At 48.0% G+C, this 13,987-nt stretch overlaps 3 protein-coding genes and 1 non-coding gene across 4 annotated transcripts; 1 reads left to right on the forward strand and 3 right to left on the reverse strand.

The window, feature by feature from the left end:
* Nucleotides 1–455: 455 nt before the first annotated feature.
* Nucleotides 456–2,059, reverse strand: BKA67DRAFT_579832 (S-adenosyl-L-methionine-dependent methyltransferase). Its single transcript, XM_046103795.1, has one exon. It carries the CDS (start codon nucleotides 1,947–1,949, stop codon nucleotides 522–524), a length of 1,428 nt encoding a protein of 475 aa, XP_045954715.1. The 5' UTR covers nucleotides 1,950–2,059; the 3' UTR covers nucleotides 456–521.
* A 1,021-nt stretch (nucleotides 2,060–3,080) lies between these two features.
* Nucleotides 3,081–3,185, reverse strand: BKA67DRAFT_t140. Its single transcript has one exon. It is a non-coding gene; the product is annotated as a tRNA-Ser (tRNA).
* A 4,395-nt stretch (nucleotides 3,186–7,580) lies between these two features.
* On the forward strand, nucleotides 7,581–8,114 carry BKA67DRAFT_540014 (ankyrin repeat-containing domain protein; the record flags this gene model as incomplete). Its single annotated transcript, XM_046100719.1, has 2 exons — nucleotides 7,581–7,760; nucleotides 7,854–8,114. 2 exons carry the CDS (start codon nucleotides 7,581–7,583, stop codon nucleotides 8,112–8,114), a joined length of 441 nt encoding a protein of 146 aa, XP_045954716.1.
* Nucleotides 8,115–8,642: 528 nt separating this feature from the next.
* BKA67DRAFT_683676 (uncharacterized protein) lies at nucleotides 8,643–13,649 on the reverse strand (the record flags this gene model as incomplete). The annotated part of the gene is made up of 7 exons (XM_046108974.1): nucleotides 8,643–8,686; nucleotides 9,341–9,991; nucleotides 10,073–10,383; nucleotides 10,459–10,573; nucleotides 10,646–12,550; nucleotides 12,590–12,634; nucleotides 12,692–13,649. The coding sequence occupies 7 exons, from the start codon at nucleotides 13,647–13,649 to the stop codon at nucleotides 8,643–8,645; spliced, it is 4,029 nt and encodes a 1,342-aa protein (XP_045954717.1).
* Between the last annotated feature and the right edge of the window lie 338 nt (nucleotides 13,650–13,987).

A 13,987-nucleotide genomic window follows, 5' to 3' on the forward strand; every position in this document is an offset into this window, starting at 1 on the left:
GAATAATATGATCATGCTTATCATGACTTTGTGCGGAACAGATGGTATCAACCTTGTAGTTATAGTTATCATAGATCCATTGCTCTCCGACGCTGTCCATGTGATACCACAGACGGCACAGTTTGAACATACGGTTAACATACTGTCAACCAGCCAGTATTTCCATGTAAACAAGGACGCTAAAACTTCCAGACGCGGATTGACTTACATTAAAATATCACTTGAATCCCCGGTCTCCATGAATCCAATTTCGTACATAGGCTGATCGATTTGGCTCGGTTGGCTATATTTCTAGCCCTACAGATTCGTATAGCAAGTACGAATAAAGCTTCGATATCTTTCGGTTCTACGTCCAAGTCGCGTTGATTCAGAACCTTTTTACTCATACTGCACGAATGCGAATGCGACCGCAGGTTCAACATGAAACAACGTCGATGGTACTACAAAATGACATTGTTGCATTGAGAATAGAGCTCTTTACTAAAAAGTGGACAACGCAAAGGCTTTTCGCGCTCCTAATATCAAAAATCGAATCTCCAGAACTGGATGTTCTTGTCAAATGAGGGCAACACCGACGCCGCTATTGTGCCATACTTGCCGAAGAATGGTGGATGGCTGTCCATGTACTCACGCCATAATATCCGATCTCTCAGCTTGAGCTGTGGATGAATCAACAGAAGTTGCTCTGGTTCGTCCACACCCCATCTGAACTGTGCTCTGCTGGTTCTGAGGGCCTTGACATAACTCGTAAGCTTTACCGACAAACTTCCCAACGTGTCGAAAACTATCTGGCATTTGTGTCCGTTGTCTGCCACACCCCCACCGAAGTATTCAACCATATCTCTTATGAGCTTCTGACCTTCCTCAGGCACCAGATACGGCATCAGTCCTTCGGCGATGATGATCGTGGGTCGGTCCGCCGGCACATCTCTGAACCACCCTTCGTTGGTGACGTCTAGTGTCCGGAGAGCATAGTCACCTTCCACTGGACCCGGTATGAGTCGATTGCGGAGATCTACCACCATGAGTTGATCGAGGTCGATCCATCTCACATCTGATTCCGGTCGCCTTTCTAGCCGAAAATATCGGCAGTCCAACCCACAGCCCAGATGCAGCACCGTCACGGGCTCCTTGGTCGAGTTTAGAAACTCTTGACCCCATAGATCGAAACGCCTGGCACGGTTGGCGATCCACGTCACGTAGCGGTCATCCGTGGTGGCACTGAAGTGCGAAGCCTCGAGATCAATGTCGCAACAGTCAAGGAGTTGCTTGGCGAAAGGGTCTCCGAGAATTGGCTTAGGATTTTGAGCATCCCGAATCTTGAACAAAACCATCGGGAGGAGTGTTTGCTCAACTCCCTCAAGACGGATCTTCTCCTTCGGCCGGATGCTGCTCATGGTGATATCCTTGACCTCGGGTTTACCGATGCCAGACGATGCTGCTGTCGCCATACACCTGCTGCTATAGCCCGGGTCTGTTATTGCGGAAGCAGAGATCTGTCGAGGCAAGTCTCGTGGAATTGGTTGAGTGATATAAGATGTAAACAAGCGTTTCGTTGAGAGCCGCATTGGCTCCTGGGGTCGCTGCTTCAGGCTGATTGCGAATGCAGCTTGTCTTGCAATTCCGCAGCGTACCCTGGTCGCAATAAATGCAGGGGACTGCGGGACCCTGCAGCGCGCCACCATCCCGACGATCTGGTTGCTAGATACTCGCACAACCTGCGGAGTTTGTTGAAAAGACTCAGACACTGTCCATGTTCGCAAATGTGTTGTTGTAGAGTTGCAAAGTTCTTCAGACACCAGAGTTCGCCCCGGTGGATTGGATGCAAATGTTCGGATCTCTGCCGAAGCCATTGCGAAACATCGTGCTCCACCTAAGACCCAGTTGTTTTCGATAGAGCAGAGCTGACGACAGGGGTGAGTTGGCTCAAAACAGCAAGGTGCATTCATTTTAGAATTACAACAAGGGCTAAGGACAAGGACCTCTAACCGAGGCCATTAGCCAGCGCAAAGTACAGGGCAAATGACGATATTTAGGAACCACGAATGCTGCGACAAGTTGTCAAGGCTCAAACAAAACGGACTCGTAAGGCACTGTAGCTTGAATGTCAACAATATGCTGAGTCATTTGGCGCGTATCAGACATAACCGTGATCAAAGCAGATTTATCCCTGACGGTCTCAATCTAGAACTAGGCAGTCCTTATGTACAGATCACAAACAGTGCAGACTGCCAACCAGAACAAGATTGAGCTCATTGTGGCCCGCGCTGCCTGAGAGATTCAAAAAGACTGACCTTATGTCATCCCTAATAACAAAGCAGATATCCTTAAGTCAGGTTGCTTGGGTCTTTCCCTTGCCATGATCGAGCAATGTTCTTGATCCGACCTGACAGGTTCTCGGGGTCTGGAAAGACACATTGCAGATGTGCCTCCGCCGAATCCCTAGCTACGTTCTTAGCTACGTATTTCCGGACTACATCCTCAGCTATCATGTGGCAACTCATCCTCCCCGCTGGATGATTGTCTAGTTGCGAGTACAGGCCGGTGAGTCGTGGCGTTGTCAGGAAACGAGCGCATGTTGTTTGATTCGCAATGGTGGCCTGCTACAGAGGGCGATACGTTGTCCAAAGCGAATGTTCAAATGTTTTGCTGAAAGTCGCTAAAGAGAAAATTCAAAAGAAGAGTCAAATAGGCAACGGGAGTATATCAAATATTGCCTCAAGCATCCTGCGCAGCACTGCGTTGTATGGGGCAAAAGCCGTTGAACTATGCAAGGTTGTGTAGCAGGGATTGCTTAGTGGTCATTAGGACCATTTTATAGCAGAGCCGTCTCTAAGCGTTACAGGTGCTAGCCTACGGTTAGAAATCTCCACAGAGTCTCAAGGCGGCGTTGGATTATAATTGGTGACATAGAATCAGTACCAAACTATAGTTACAACTGGGAACATTTGTGTGTGAGGACTTTTGACAGTATCGACAGTGTAAAAATATTAGACATGAAACATTCTAGGCATTAATCAATACGCTGGAGCAAAAGCTGAAATGCAGGGGTGAACGAAAACACTCAGCAAAAGGTCAAGCGACGCAGGCCTGATTTGAACAGACGCCTCCGAAGAGATGAGATTGCACTGTGAATAGAGTCACCGATTCTAGTCTCACGCATTAGACCACTCTGCCACTGCGCCCAGATGTGTTGGAAATTTATATCGTAAAATAGTTTACACCAAACGTTGTGTCAGCAAGGTTAGCGACGAGCGTTGGTACACATTGTAGCGTGCAGAATCCACACTGCATGCCTTAGTCAGTCATGACTGTGAAGCAGCCGTACAACGTGCGCTTTCAAAACACATGTTCGAAGAGCTGCGTTTTTGGTCTCACTGTAAGATCTGAATCGCAAGTCTGAAAAGCTCAAGCATGAAAATGTAAAGGTAGTATTGAAACTCTGCATTATAACCATATGGATTTGATCAAGACTTGAGTTCCAATTAGACTAGTCTAATAGCTGGTTAGGAAAGGCGGTTTGTAGGCGGTTTGTTTAGGCGGGGCTAAAATCCCTCGTGTCCGGAATTGGTTTCTTGCCGAGTTACCCATCTCAAAAAGCTTTCAGGTCCGTTCGGCAGCTTATACATAGTAGGGCCAAGACGGTGTTCTCTAGTCTGGACGTATGTAATGGTCTTATTTTCAGTGGGCACAGATCAGAATGGTATGCAAAAGGCAATCAGGTAATGCGTTTACATTTCGGGGAGGATCTATATATTACACTAACATTGGAAGATGCTTACCTCGAGACTGGGATTATTATCGTTAGGATCCCAACATATAATGATAATACGTATCTTATACTTATTCTTTTTGTATCTCCTCAAAGCTTAAACTAGGCTTTTATAATGAGATTATATTTTTTTGGAACAATATATTAATATTAGAATTTATTTTAATTGAATCAAAGATAATACTTATAAACTTATTTTAAAAGTAGATTAATACCAACGTAAAAATCCTAGAGACAAAGTAAGCTGTTTGATAGTATATAAAGATCTTCAGCAAATCAGAAACTGCAAATGAAATGGCAGCTTAGCAAATTGATGTATTAAGTTCCAAAGAATTCCCTCTTAGCCAGCAGAAATGTTGGGGCAGATCAGTTAGAGAGGAATCTGACATGCAAGAAAAAATACCGTGACACCCGACGACCGATCGAGGAACTTGGCCCCGCCTCGAGGAGGCCTTGGAAACTTTGTATAACAGTATAGGAGTACGAGGCGGGCAGCGGGAACGTTTGACGACAGTGAATCGCAGACGATCCTTGACATGATGCGCAGCATGCCCAAATTCCGACCTAACGAGCGCTGGTCGATAGGCCAGGTAATAAGCTCTCAGTGGATGATTGAGTGGGCATTGCCAGAATTAAAGTAAAATCATCAATTTTCAAACCGATTTCAAATTCAAGCTGACATAAATAAGGCAATCCGCACATAGGTTAGATTAAACATAGCCGAACAAGCAAAAGCAACAAAATTTAGGCTGTAGCCATCAAAGCAACCTCGACGTAGGGTTTGGACATTTGAGGACAACTCCTTTGTGATGTTCATGCATATGACTACATGGAGCTGATATATCAATATTGGGCTATCTCTTCAGGGGACAATCGAGAGTGTGATACCGCCACCAATTGCATACTGCCAATGCGGTAGGGCACCAATAGCATATCAGCTTTCGAGTCGACCAGGAGTACACGTATCGTTGTCGTTTTAAGAGGCTCTTATTACCTATTCGTTGTCCGAGATCAGTACTTAATGTTGTAGCTAAGAGGCTTAAATTTAGACCAATGTAAACGTTCCTTATAAGTATATTACGCCTTATATATTTTACGTGTTTAAATTTAATAAGGGAAAATTAACGCTAGTTAATAACTCAGGGTATATAGAATTTCTAAGGAAAACTGTACGAATTTATAAAGTAATCAGTGTTCCCGTTATTATGAAGAGTTATAAGATTAATAAATGAGTGATTCGATTACGTTTATTTTAAACCACTTGTCTAGATATCGATTCAACGCGTAGTGATAAAGATGATTTGAAAGTAAGAGTCAGTGTATAGATTTGCATGTTCCCCGCTATACACGTTATGGGCCCACCAATGATAAAGAAGATGGCAAATAAGTACTCCGTCGACATCTGAGATCAACGGGACTAATTGTTGGAGAATATGAAGCGCGACGGCGCCAGACAAATCCCAAAAATGGGGATTGCCCATCTCCATGTCAGAGTGCTCAGTCGACAATGGCAGGAGGCTCATATGGAGATCGTACATGGATCTCGTACTTCGAACCTTTACGAACAGCCATCGGTAAGTGCTACTAAGTTTAATGACTATTTCCCAGACGGGGCACAATGCTGACATATTTGAAGGCATACCAACTCCAGGAGCTTTGAAGCGTTCGTCTTGGCTCAATTGGAATTACGATATCAGTATTCTTGTCGCCATCTCATTAAGCTACTCTCCGGAATACTCCTATTGTTCATCGCAAGGGTCGTATTGTCTGCCCAGAAGCCGTCGCCGTTTGGCATAACGACGTTCAGGCCGGCAAGGGCCGAGGCAACTCTCGACCTTTGGGCACCCCGATCAGATGCCACTAACCTCTGAAGCCCAACTTATTCTTGCGAGTACCAATGAGCATCTCGCTACAAATCAAGAAATTTCCAACAGGCAGGTGAATGAGCTTGAGATTGTTCGGCACGTCGCTCATCCCCTGATTTGCGAGATTTCTCAATACTGTTAGCAATGATTACAGTCGGACCTCAGCCGCAATTACAGGAACTTCAGAACCAGCTTTAAGATCCTAACTAGATCAGGAACCTAGCTTGTTATTTTAGGCAGCCTGGAACTCATTAGCATGTTCGTCCCATTCGACGTCTTCCTCAAGAAATTCCATGGCTTCACGCGTAGTCTTCTTGAAACTGATCAAGCAGGCCCTGAAAGTCAAGCTGTTTAGACCCATCACAGTACATCATAGCCCTGACTGAGAGATTGATTATATACAGGGTGCAGTGGATTCCTATCTCATTTATATCGAATTCGTATTTGGTTGTGAGGTGGTTGACACATTTATCGTTCGCACGCGTCAACGAAGGTAGCTAGTTTATTGGAGAGATGGTCCATCGAGTTCAGTAATTCTAAAAATTGGCTTAAGTGCAAAATTGAAGTCGATTAGCAGGAAGGACAACAGGGTAACTACGAAATAGCAACCGCAATCTGTATTGTAATCTATATGTTGGTCATCCAGCATGTGAACAAGGCACGGTTCAGTTCCCAACCAACCACCCCAGCAGCAGAGAGGCACTCTAACGGGGGCGTGTCCTTTGCCTTGGCTAAAAGTCACGCTAATTTTACATACGCCACAGAATCACTTTCTAACCATACGGAATTTGCTCTTAGACATATCAAAATTGGAATCAGAATTATTGTAACGCCGAGCTTTGGTGCCGCATGGAGTTTGTCGCGCACTTTTCGGCTCGATCTGATTAGTTATAGCGTCGATCACCATCAGTCACGTCAGTCAACGTCGAATAACCGCTTTCTACCAGCAAGAACAAGCTGGCCGACGTGCTCCTCTTCTGTACTTATTATCGGAAATAGATTAGATCAATCTTTTGGTTTCTTGGAAAGTAGGCACCCCGCAAGGCACAAATTCAACCAGCGGAAGTTGAACTATGGGGCTTTTGTACAATGTATACCATTAATGGCCATGGTCTACGTACTATCTTCGTGAGATCAGATACTGTAGGAATCGAATCTAGATGATAAATGCTCTATCTCGCTCCATGGATGTTGTACATTATAATGCAATAAATACAGTACAGACAGTATTGTACTGTAGAGGCCGAAATTGGATTTATTCTGTTCGATTCGAAATGTAACTCTGAAGTGCTGCAGTACGGTGCATTCTACGTTTTGGTTACTGGGGTTGCATCTGGGCCCCCGAGCTCTTTTTGGCCGGCACCGCAAGAGCTAGAAGGTATGGCGCTAAGCTCCACTAGCGTCGTTTCTATTTGAGCTAGACTAGATTTAAAAATCTGATCTTCCGTAGCCATCTGGCTGTTCTGCCTGCCTGATTTTTTTTCTCAATAAATCTTCTCTCGAACTCTGATTTCGATTCGCTCCAGAAATGTAAAACAACACTTCGTATATCTGTAATATGGATTCCCAATCTCATGATGTTGAACAAAACCAGACTCTTCTATGTCGAGCTGCTGAGGTGGGCAATGAAGCGGAAGTGCGATTTAACCTAAACCTTGGCATCGATCTTAATGCTCCAACTCCAGAGGGTCTGCTAGCACTGGGATTGTGGGCGGTTGAAGGCGAGCATTACACGACCATGCAGCTACTTCTTGATCGTGGGGCATCATGTCCCAGATATTTATCGGCGACATGAACACACCATTGCTTTTAGCATCTATCAAGAATGATGAGACAGCTGCCCGCATACTATCGATCACGATGCCGAGCTTGACGCTGAAAATACCATGTGATTTTCGGCTTTGTGCCACGCTGCATGCAATGGTTATGCAACAATTGCAAAGATGCTTCTAGACATAGGTGCAAAGCTTATTGTTGGTACGGCTGGGCCTCCAGATTACCCTCAGGTAGAATTAGTGCTGGCAGCTGAAAATGGTCATGACGATGTCGTACAACTTCTTGATAATGGTGCTCAAGTTAATGACGCAGGGGCTAATCGGTCAACATCTCTAAATTTAGCGACTGTAGGTAGGCACAAAGATGTCATAAAGATTCTCCTGCAAAGGGGAGCTGATATCCAACTTGCTGATGAAGAGGGATGTGGAACCGTCTATTAGGCAGCAGCGTGCGGCGCTATTGATGTATTGCAAATGCTTCTTAACGAAGGTGTCGAGATTGACGTTGAGAACGATGATGGTCGAACTCCGCTGTTCGTGGCTGTGGAAACTGGAAACGAAGCGACAGTGGATTTTTCACTGGAAAGGGGTGCGAATACAAATAAAAAGGACAAAGATGGACACAAGCCGCTATATTTTGCGGTGTGGAAAGAACATGACCATCGTGCAAAGTTACTACTCGACAGCATGACTGCGCAGTAAGCAGGGACAAAGGAAAATTGCTAATCAAGCCAACTTAACAAACATTAGGCAAACAAGATCTTAGACTAGGTTTACACGCAACACATATGAACACTTAGATAACATGATGTAAATGGAAAGACATACTTCGTTCTTTGTGGCTTGCAAGCAGGCTGTGTTGTGGCCAAGCCTTGGTTACGGTTGATTAACCTAGGTTAAGGTTGATTAACCTAGGTTAAGTCCTACTGTGAAAATAACATTCCCACGTATATACTTCCTACTATAATCTTTTATATTACCATTTAGGAGTTTATTAACTATTTTTTACTAACTACCGATATATATAAATACTATTTAACGAGAGAATGACCAAATTTAACGCGAGAATTAAGGATCACTAAAGTATATCGAGGAATTATACACGTCTTAAAAATTTCAGGAGCAAATGCTAGAGCGTTAGAGCGTTCTAATCTAAACACTAGAGACCTAATAGGCAAAGGCCGACTGTTTCTTATCCGAGCAGAATGATTATAACTTATCGGCACATTCCTAACAACTATTGTCTTCCGGATCAACTCTAAAATATACCCCGACTCAGGGACCTCCGCCTGAGAGTTACCAATATAATGAGTTCATGGCTCCAGTGGAGACGTCGTATAGAGATGAGTCTAGGATGAGTAACGGACTAAAGAGAAAGGCGGAAGATGTGTTGAGGAGCGATGTTAAGCGACAAGCTGTAGACGAGAGTCGGTCAATGCGAGAATGAGCTTGTACTAGTAATATTGGCCAGGGAAGAAATGACAGCTAAAATTCATTGGTATAAACTATTAGTAAGATTTCCCAGCGTGTAGCATGTAGCTTGCTGGAGGCTGTGTTGCTTGAAGGTGGGAAGGGTAGCTGGTCAAAGTCATGACATGGCCCAATATATACACCCCCCCGTCTCTAAACATTGTTTCATTCAGGCCTAGACTCCTTGGCTGTTGAACCCACGTATACATCCTACGCGGTACTAGTAGCTAACCAACTGCATAGCAGCTTGAAGGAGGGTACGTACTAAGCTGGGCAAATCCTCACCGATTTGATATATCTAAATACCCTATGTACTAACTTGAAAACTATGGAGACGTTATATATCTAAATATGTACTGACTTGAGAATAATTGCTCAATAAGGGTTCTGCAGCACATCACCTGGCGCCCTCCCGCCCTGGAACCAATAAACCAGACACCCAACCATATAGTACCCACCCACGCCCCCGTTATTACAGCTCGTGTACGCACTCTCAAGAATACCCTCGCACTCCTGTGCCTCCTTGCCACTACCAAGGGGATCAATGACGCCTTGCACGTCCACCGATGTAACACAGTTGACAGGCCAGTACACGGTGATATTATATCCAATTTGATCCCCCCCGACAATATAATCGCTCAGACTATTAATCACCCCATTTGTCGGCGCCGAGATGGTCTCGTCAGTCCCGTGGTTCGTGCAAAACTGCTCGGCCGCGGCGGCCACGTTATCCGCATTCACATCGCCGTGGTCCGGAAAGTCGTCCTCGTTGTTGCACACGACGGCCTGCATCACGTACGGCTCGGTGTAGTGCGGGTCTTTGGAGGTTGTGGTGGCGCTGGTGGTGGTCTTTGAGGTTGTAGAGGGGGTCGTGCTGCCAAAGGCGGTCATGGCGGCGGACATGTCTAGGGAGAAGATGGAGGAGAGGTCGGCGAGCTCGAGGAAGGCGGTGGGGAAGGACTCATCGGTCATGGAGTCAAACATGATTGTGTAGGCGGCGTTGCTGTCATCGTCGTCGTCATCATCATCATCGCCATCTTCGCCGTCGCCGCCGTTGCCGAACACACCGGGGGGACAGAAGGGACAGTCGGGGTCACAGAATAGAACACCTGCATGAGAGAGTTAGTCTAGGCTTGAGCAAGGGGGCGGTCAACTTGGGAAGAGCAGGGGGAAAGGCACGAGCAACCTACAAACCTCGCCGCAACCAGGGCAGCCCGATATGGCAGTGGGTTTCGGCGTATCCGCCGATGTCCAGGATGGTTTGTTGGAGTTGATAATAGGGTCCGTGGTACCGGGTTCCGGCGTCGTCGTGGGGTGTGGATTGGGTGTAACAACTACAGCTGCTGGGGGCAACGTTACGCCGCCAATGACAGTTGTAATTCCACCCAACGTCTCCGTCTGCACAGGCGGAGAGTAGGTCAGGGAGCCCCAAATGACGGCGGCCCCGGAGCTTGTCGTCGTCTCGGTGGCCCCAATGATGGAGGTGGTCCCGCTCATCACTCTGTACAATAGCAAAGGAAAGTCAGCAACATGCGCAAGAAACCATTGTAGAAGCAACTCGAGGTTTTGCACTTACGGTGTAACGATGACAGTAAATGGGGGTGGTTGCACGGAACTTGTTAGGACGATGGGGCCTCCAATTGAGCTGGTATCAAGCGTGACACCCCATACAGGAATAGCCGTTGTTGTGACTGGAAGGACAGTTTGGGTCAGTAAAATTCCTTTCTAATATAAGAAGAAGGGACCAAGGAGTTAGGGCTCACCAGGAGGTATTGTCAACACCGTAAGCCACGACACATCAACGTACGCCGGATACGTCGATGTCGAACCATCGGTCAGAGTGGACGTGCGTGAAGTAAGACTGGAGTACGTGATGGTTGTGGTCCATAATGGGAAGGAGATAGTTGTTGCACTTCCCAGCGGCATTGGCGGCCAGATGAGTGTGGCACCCGGAGGGCCACTGACTAGTGGCGTTGCCGAGCTCCAGATATCAGGGTCAATGTATACGGTCTGAGCGGATGAGTCCGATTTGCCCGAGGTCCCATTGCCATCGCCATTCTCAGACTGCAGGTCTACAGCCCAATCCGCTGAACCAAGGAAGTTCAGGCCCGGATAAAGAGCCTTGCGAGTCTCCTTGTTGGCATCGTCCATGTAGGCGACCCACTGCGTGTCGTTGAAGACCACGATGTTGGAATACGAGTTCTGATCCCAGAGGCTCTGGGCCGAGGGGTTCTCTGCGAGAATCTGATCGATCTCATAGTTTGAGATGTACCCCGCGGTGTTGGTGCACTGTCCTGGATATGCCCCTGAGTCGGGCCCTGTGTAGGTGCATTGCTCAGTCCAGCATCCTGCAGTCTCCATCTGGAACGAGCGGCCGTAGCTACTGACGCCAACGGCAATCATGTTGGACGGGACGCCAGCCTTCGTGATCATCGATAGGGCATTGATGGTTTCGGTGAGGTTGACATGGGACCGTAGACAGTTGCCGAGGCCCTGATCGTATGAGATACATCCAGAACTCCCATACTTGTTTGTGTAGTCCCATTGCCCATGAAGATCGTAGGTCATGTAGACGATGTAGTCGACGACGAGGCTAAGGGCTTGAATGGGAAAGTATTGTAGGTACCAATAAGAGGCAGGCGCCGTGATAGACACTGTTTTACCGGATGGCATCTGCTGCTTGAGCTCATCTAGAAGCAAGAAGTATCCAGTACTGTCGGCCTCGCTACCAGCCGGAATACCGGGAATATCGGGCTCGTCAGGGTACTCCCAGTCCCAGTCTATACCGTCGAGTTCATGCTCGTTCAGAAAATTGACGTTGTTAGTGATGATGGTTTGGCGATTGGCCTCAGAAGCCACGCCCTCCCTCATGATGTTGTATGTACTAAGATCAGTGGAGAAGGACCAGCCACCAAGAGAGATAATCTTCTTGATGCCTGTCATACCAATAAAGAGTGATAGTTGTTCGGAGGCATCACTGACATTGACGGAGTAGTCCGCATTCAGCGTAACGAAGGAGAAATGAATATGAGTGTATGCCGAGGTATCGATGCTATTGACTCCCATGCGCAAGCAGGAGCGATGCCAGTCGAAGGCTTCAAAGTAGGCAATGTTGTACGTCTCGCTAGGTGCATCAGAGGTGACAATGTCAGTGCCGCAGTTACTTATACATCCGTTCTCGCCGGGAGCAGCCGTACCCGGAGCACCTGTGGAAGACTCGGAAATGGTGCAGAATTCGCTTGTCGTTCCACATTGACCCCAGGTGTTGCAGCATGCATTCAACGGACATTCATTCATGGTGCTGAAGTCGGTCCCCGGCGGTGCTGCCGCCGTATCATTCACCTGAGGACCACAGACAGCGTTGGGGACAGTTGCCGGCTGCGGCGGGTAACCAGTACTGAGACAGATGTTATAGTCAGCCAGTAGGTCATCGCAGCCGTACCATCCCCAAGTGTCGCTATTGTAGCTCTCGATCTCAGCATTAGTGAGGTCGTAAGCAGCCCCAATGGACGCACATGAGTCGCCTGTCTCGACAAGATATGTGTAGCAGTAGCCATCGGCGCTCGGTTCTGGCGTGAAGTTTGGGAGTGTTCCGACGCCGCAGCAGACGTGTTGGCCTGGCGTCAGGTTGGCACATAAACTCGATTCAGAGTTATAGTCTGTGAAATCTGCTGGAGTGATGCCACACTCGGCCGCGAGGGTCTCACAAGTGTCTCCGCCCGCAACCTGAACAGTGCTACACTCGGCGCGGCCTGTGAGAAGGTGGCTTGACCTGGCGGCTAAGTTTGCGCGCGTAGAGTTGGTCAAACCTGTAGCGGTGGCCGACGAAGTGTTACCGCCAACGTCCAGCAGGGACGGGGCAATGTAGGTCACCATCAGCCACTCCGCAGGCGTTCCAAGTTCCACGCAGCTGCCGTTCTTCCATGACTGTATGCCTCGCTGAACAGCGCCCAAGTCACCCGCGGTATTGATCATAATACCTAACGAGTATCGAGCCGAGGAATTACCGCACAGCTGGGCAACCAGGATCTCTGAAACGCTACCATCGCTCTCCACTTGCGTGGTGAGCTTCTCGAGGACCGAAGTGAGCGCACCTTGGTTGGCAATACCGGAGCCGGCATAGATGCCTACAGTAACATCGCCAGTATAGGCATAGGTGATTGTCTCGTGGCAAGCAGTAGCAGCCAGTGCGGAATATCCCTGCAGCTGGCCCAGAGCATTACTGATATCTGCCAAGTGCGCAGATGATGAGGCGCCCGAGCTTGCTAGTCGTACCGGTGAAGTCACCTCGGTCTGCTGCACATCGCCCTCAACACAGGTCGCGGTAATTTCAGAGCTCGCACTGCTGCCAGACGATTCCAGATTTGCTGTGCAGGCAGAGATTGAGACGTGTGTACTGGGGTCATCAATCTGGTTGAACAGGGCGAATTTAAGGAGCATGGTCTTGTTGCATGTTCTCTCCAGGCGATCCATGCTGCCGTACAAAGACCATGCACTGGTATCAACGCCGGTACTGCTGCAGCCTGCAGGGCAGTGGTCTCTCCCCTGACGTTGCAAGAGTGTGGTATGGTTAGCAGTCAGCACCGCGGCTCGGGCACTCGCCAGGTCTGTTGGCATACCCGAGACAGGCCCAGAGGTAGTAATGATGGATAGGGAGGCGAGGATGTCGTTTGGAATACCATTGGTCCTGGAATCAGCTGCCAGAGCCCCTGAGGGAGCCCCGACAGCTGTCAAAGCAATGGCAGAGGCCAATGAGGATATCATCATGGTCGAACAGCGCGATGTATGTAGGGGCTCAGTCGAAGATGTGTGCAGATATGGCCGCAAGGTATGTCGAACGGAGAGTAAGGCGAAGTGACAAGAGAGGAGAGAGGGGGAGACTTCGCCGCCAACTTCCTCAAGTCGCAAGTTGATGACCGAAGGAAGGAGGATAGTCGAGGGTGAGGCAGCAAAACTGTTACTACAAACTCGCTGGCATGGCCTCCGTGAAATACACACAGCCAAACGCACATTATCCATGTCGACTGGGGACGCTGATCCATAACCCCCAGCGCAGCTCGTCTAGGCAGCACAGGGCGGATCCGGCTTCCAGGTACACAGTGTGT

Source organism: Truncatella angustata (assembly GCF_020726525.1).
Source record: "Truncatella angustata strain MPI-SDFR-AT-0073 chromosome Unknown BKA67scaffold_8, whole genome shotgun sequence".
Lineage (NCBI taxonomy): Eukaryota > Fungi > Ascomycota > Sordariomycetes > Amphisphaeriales > Sporocadaceae > Truncatella > Truncatella angustata.

Coding starts and splice junctions, on each gene's coding strand:
- BKA67DRAFT_579832 (XM_046103795.1), bottom strand. CDS start 1,949: ATGAATGCACCTTGCTGTTTTGAGCCAACTCACCCCTGTCGTCAGCTC.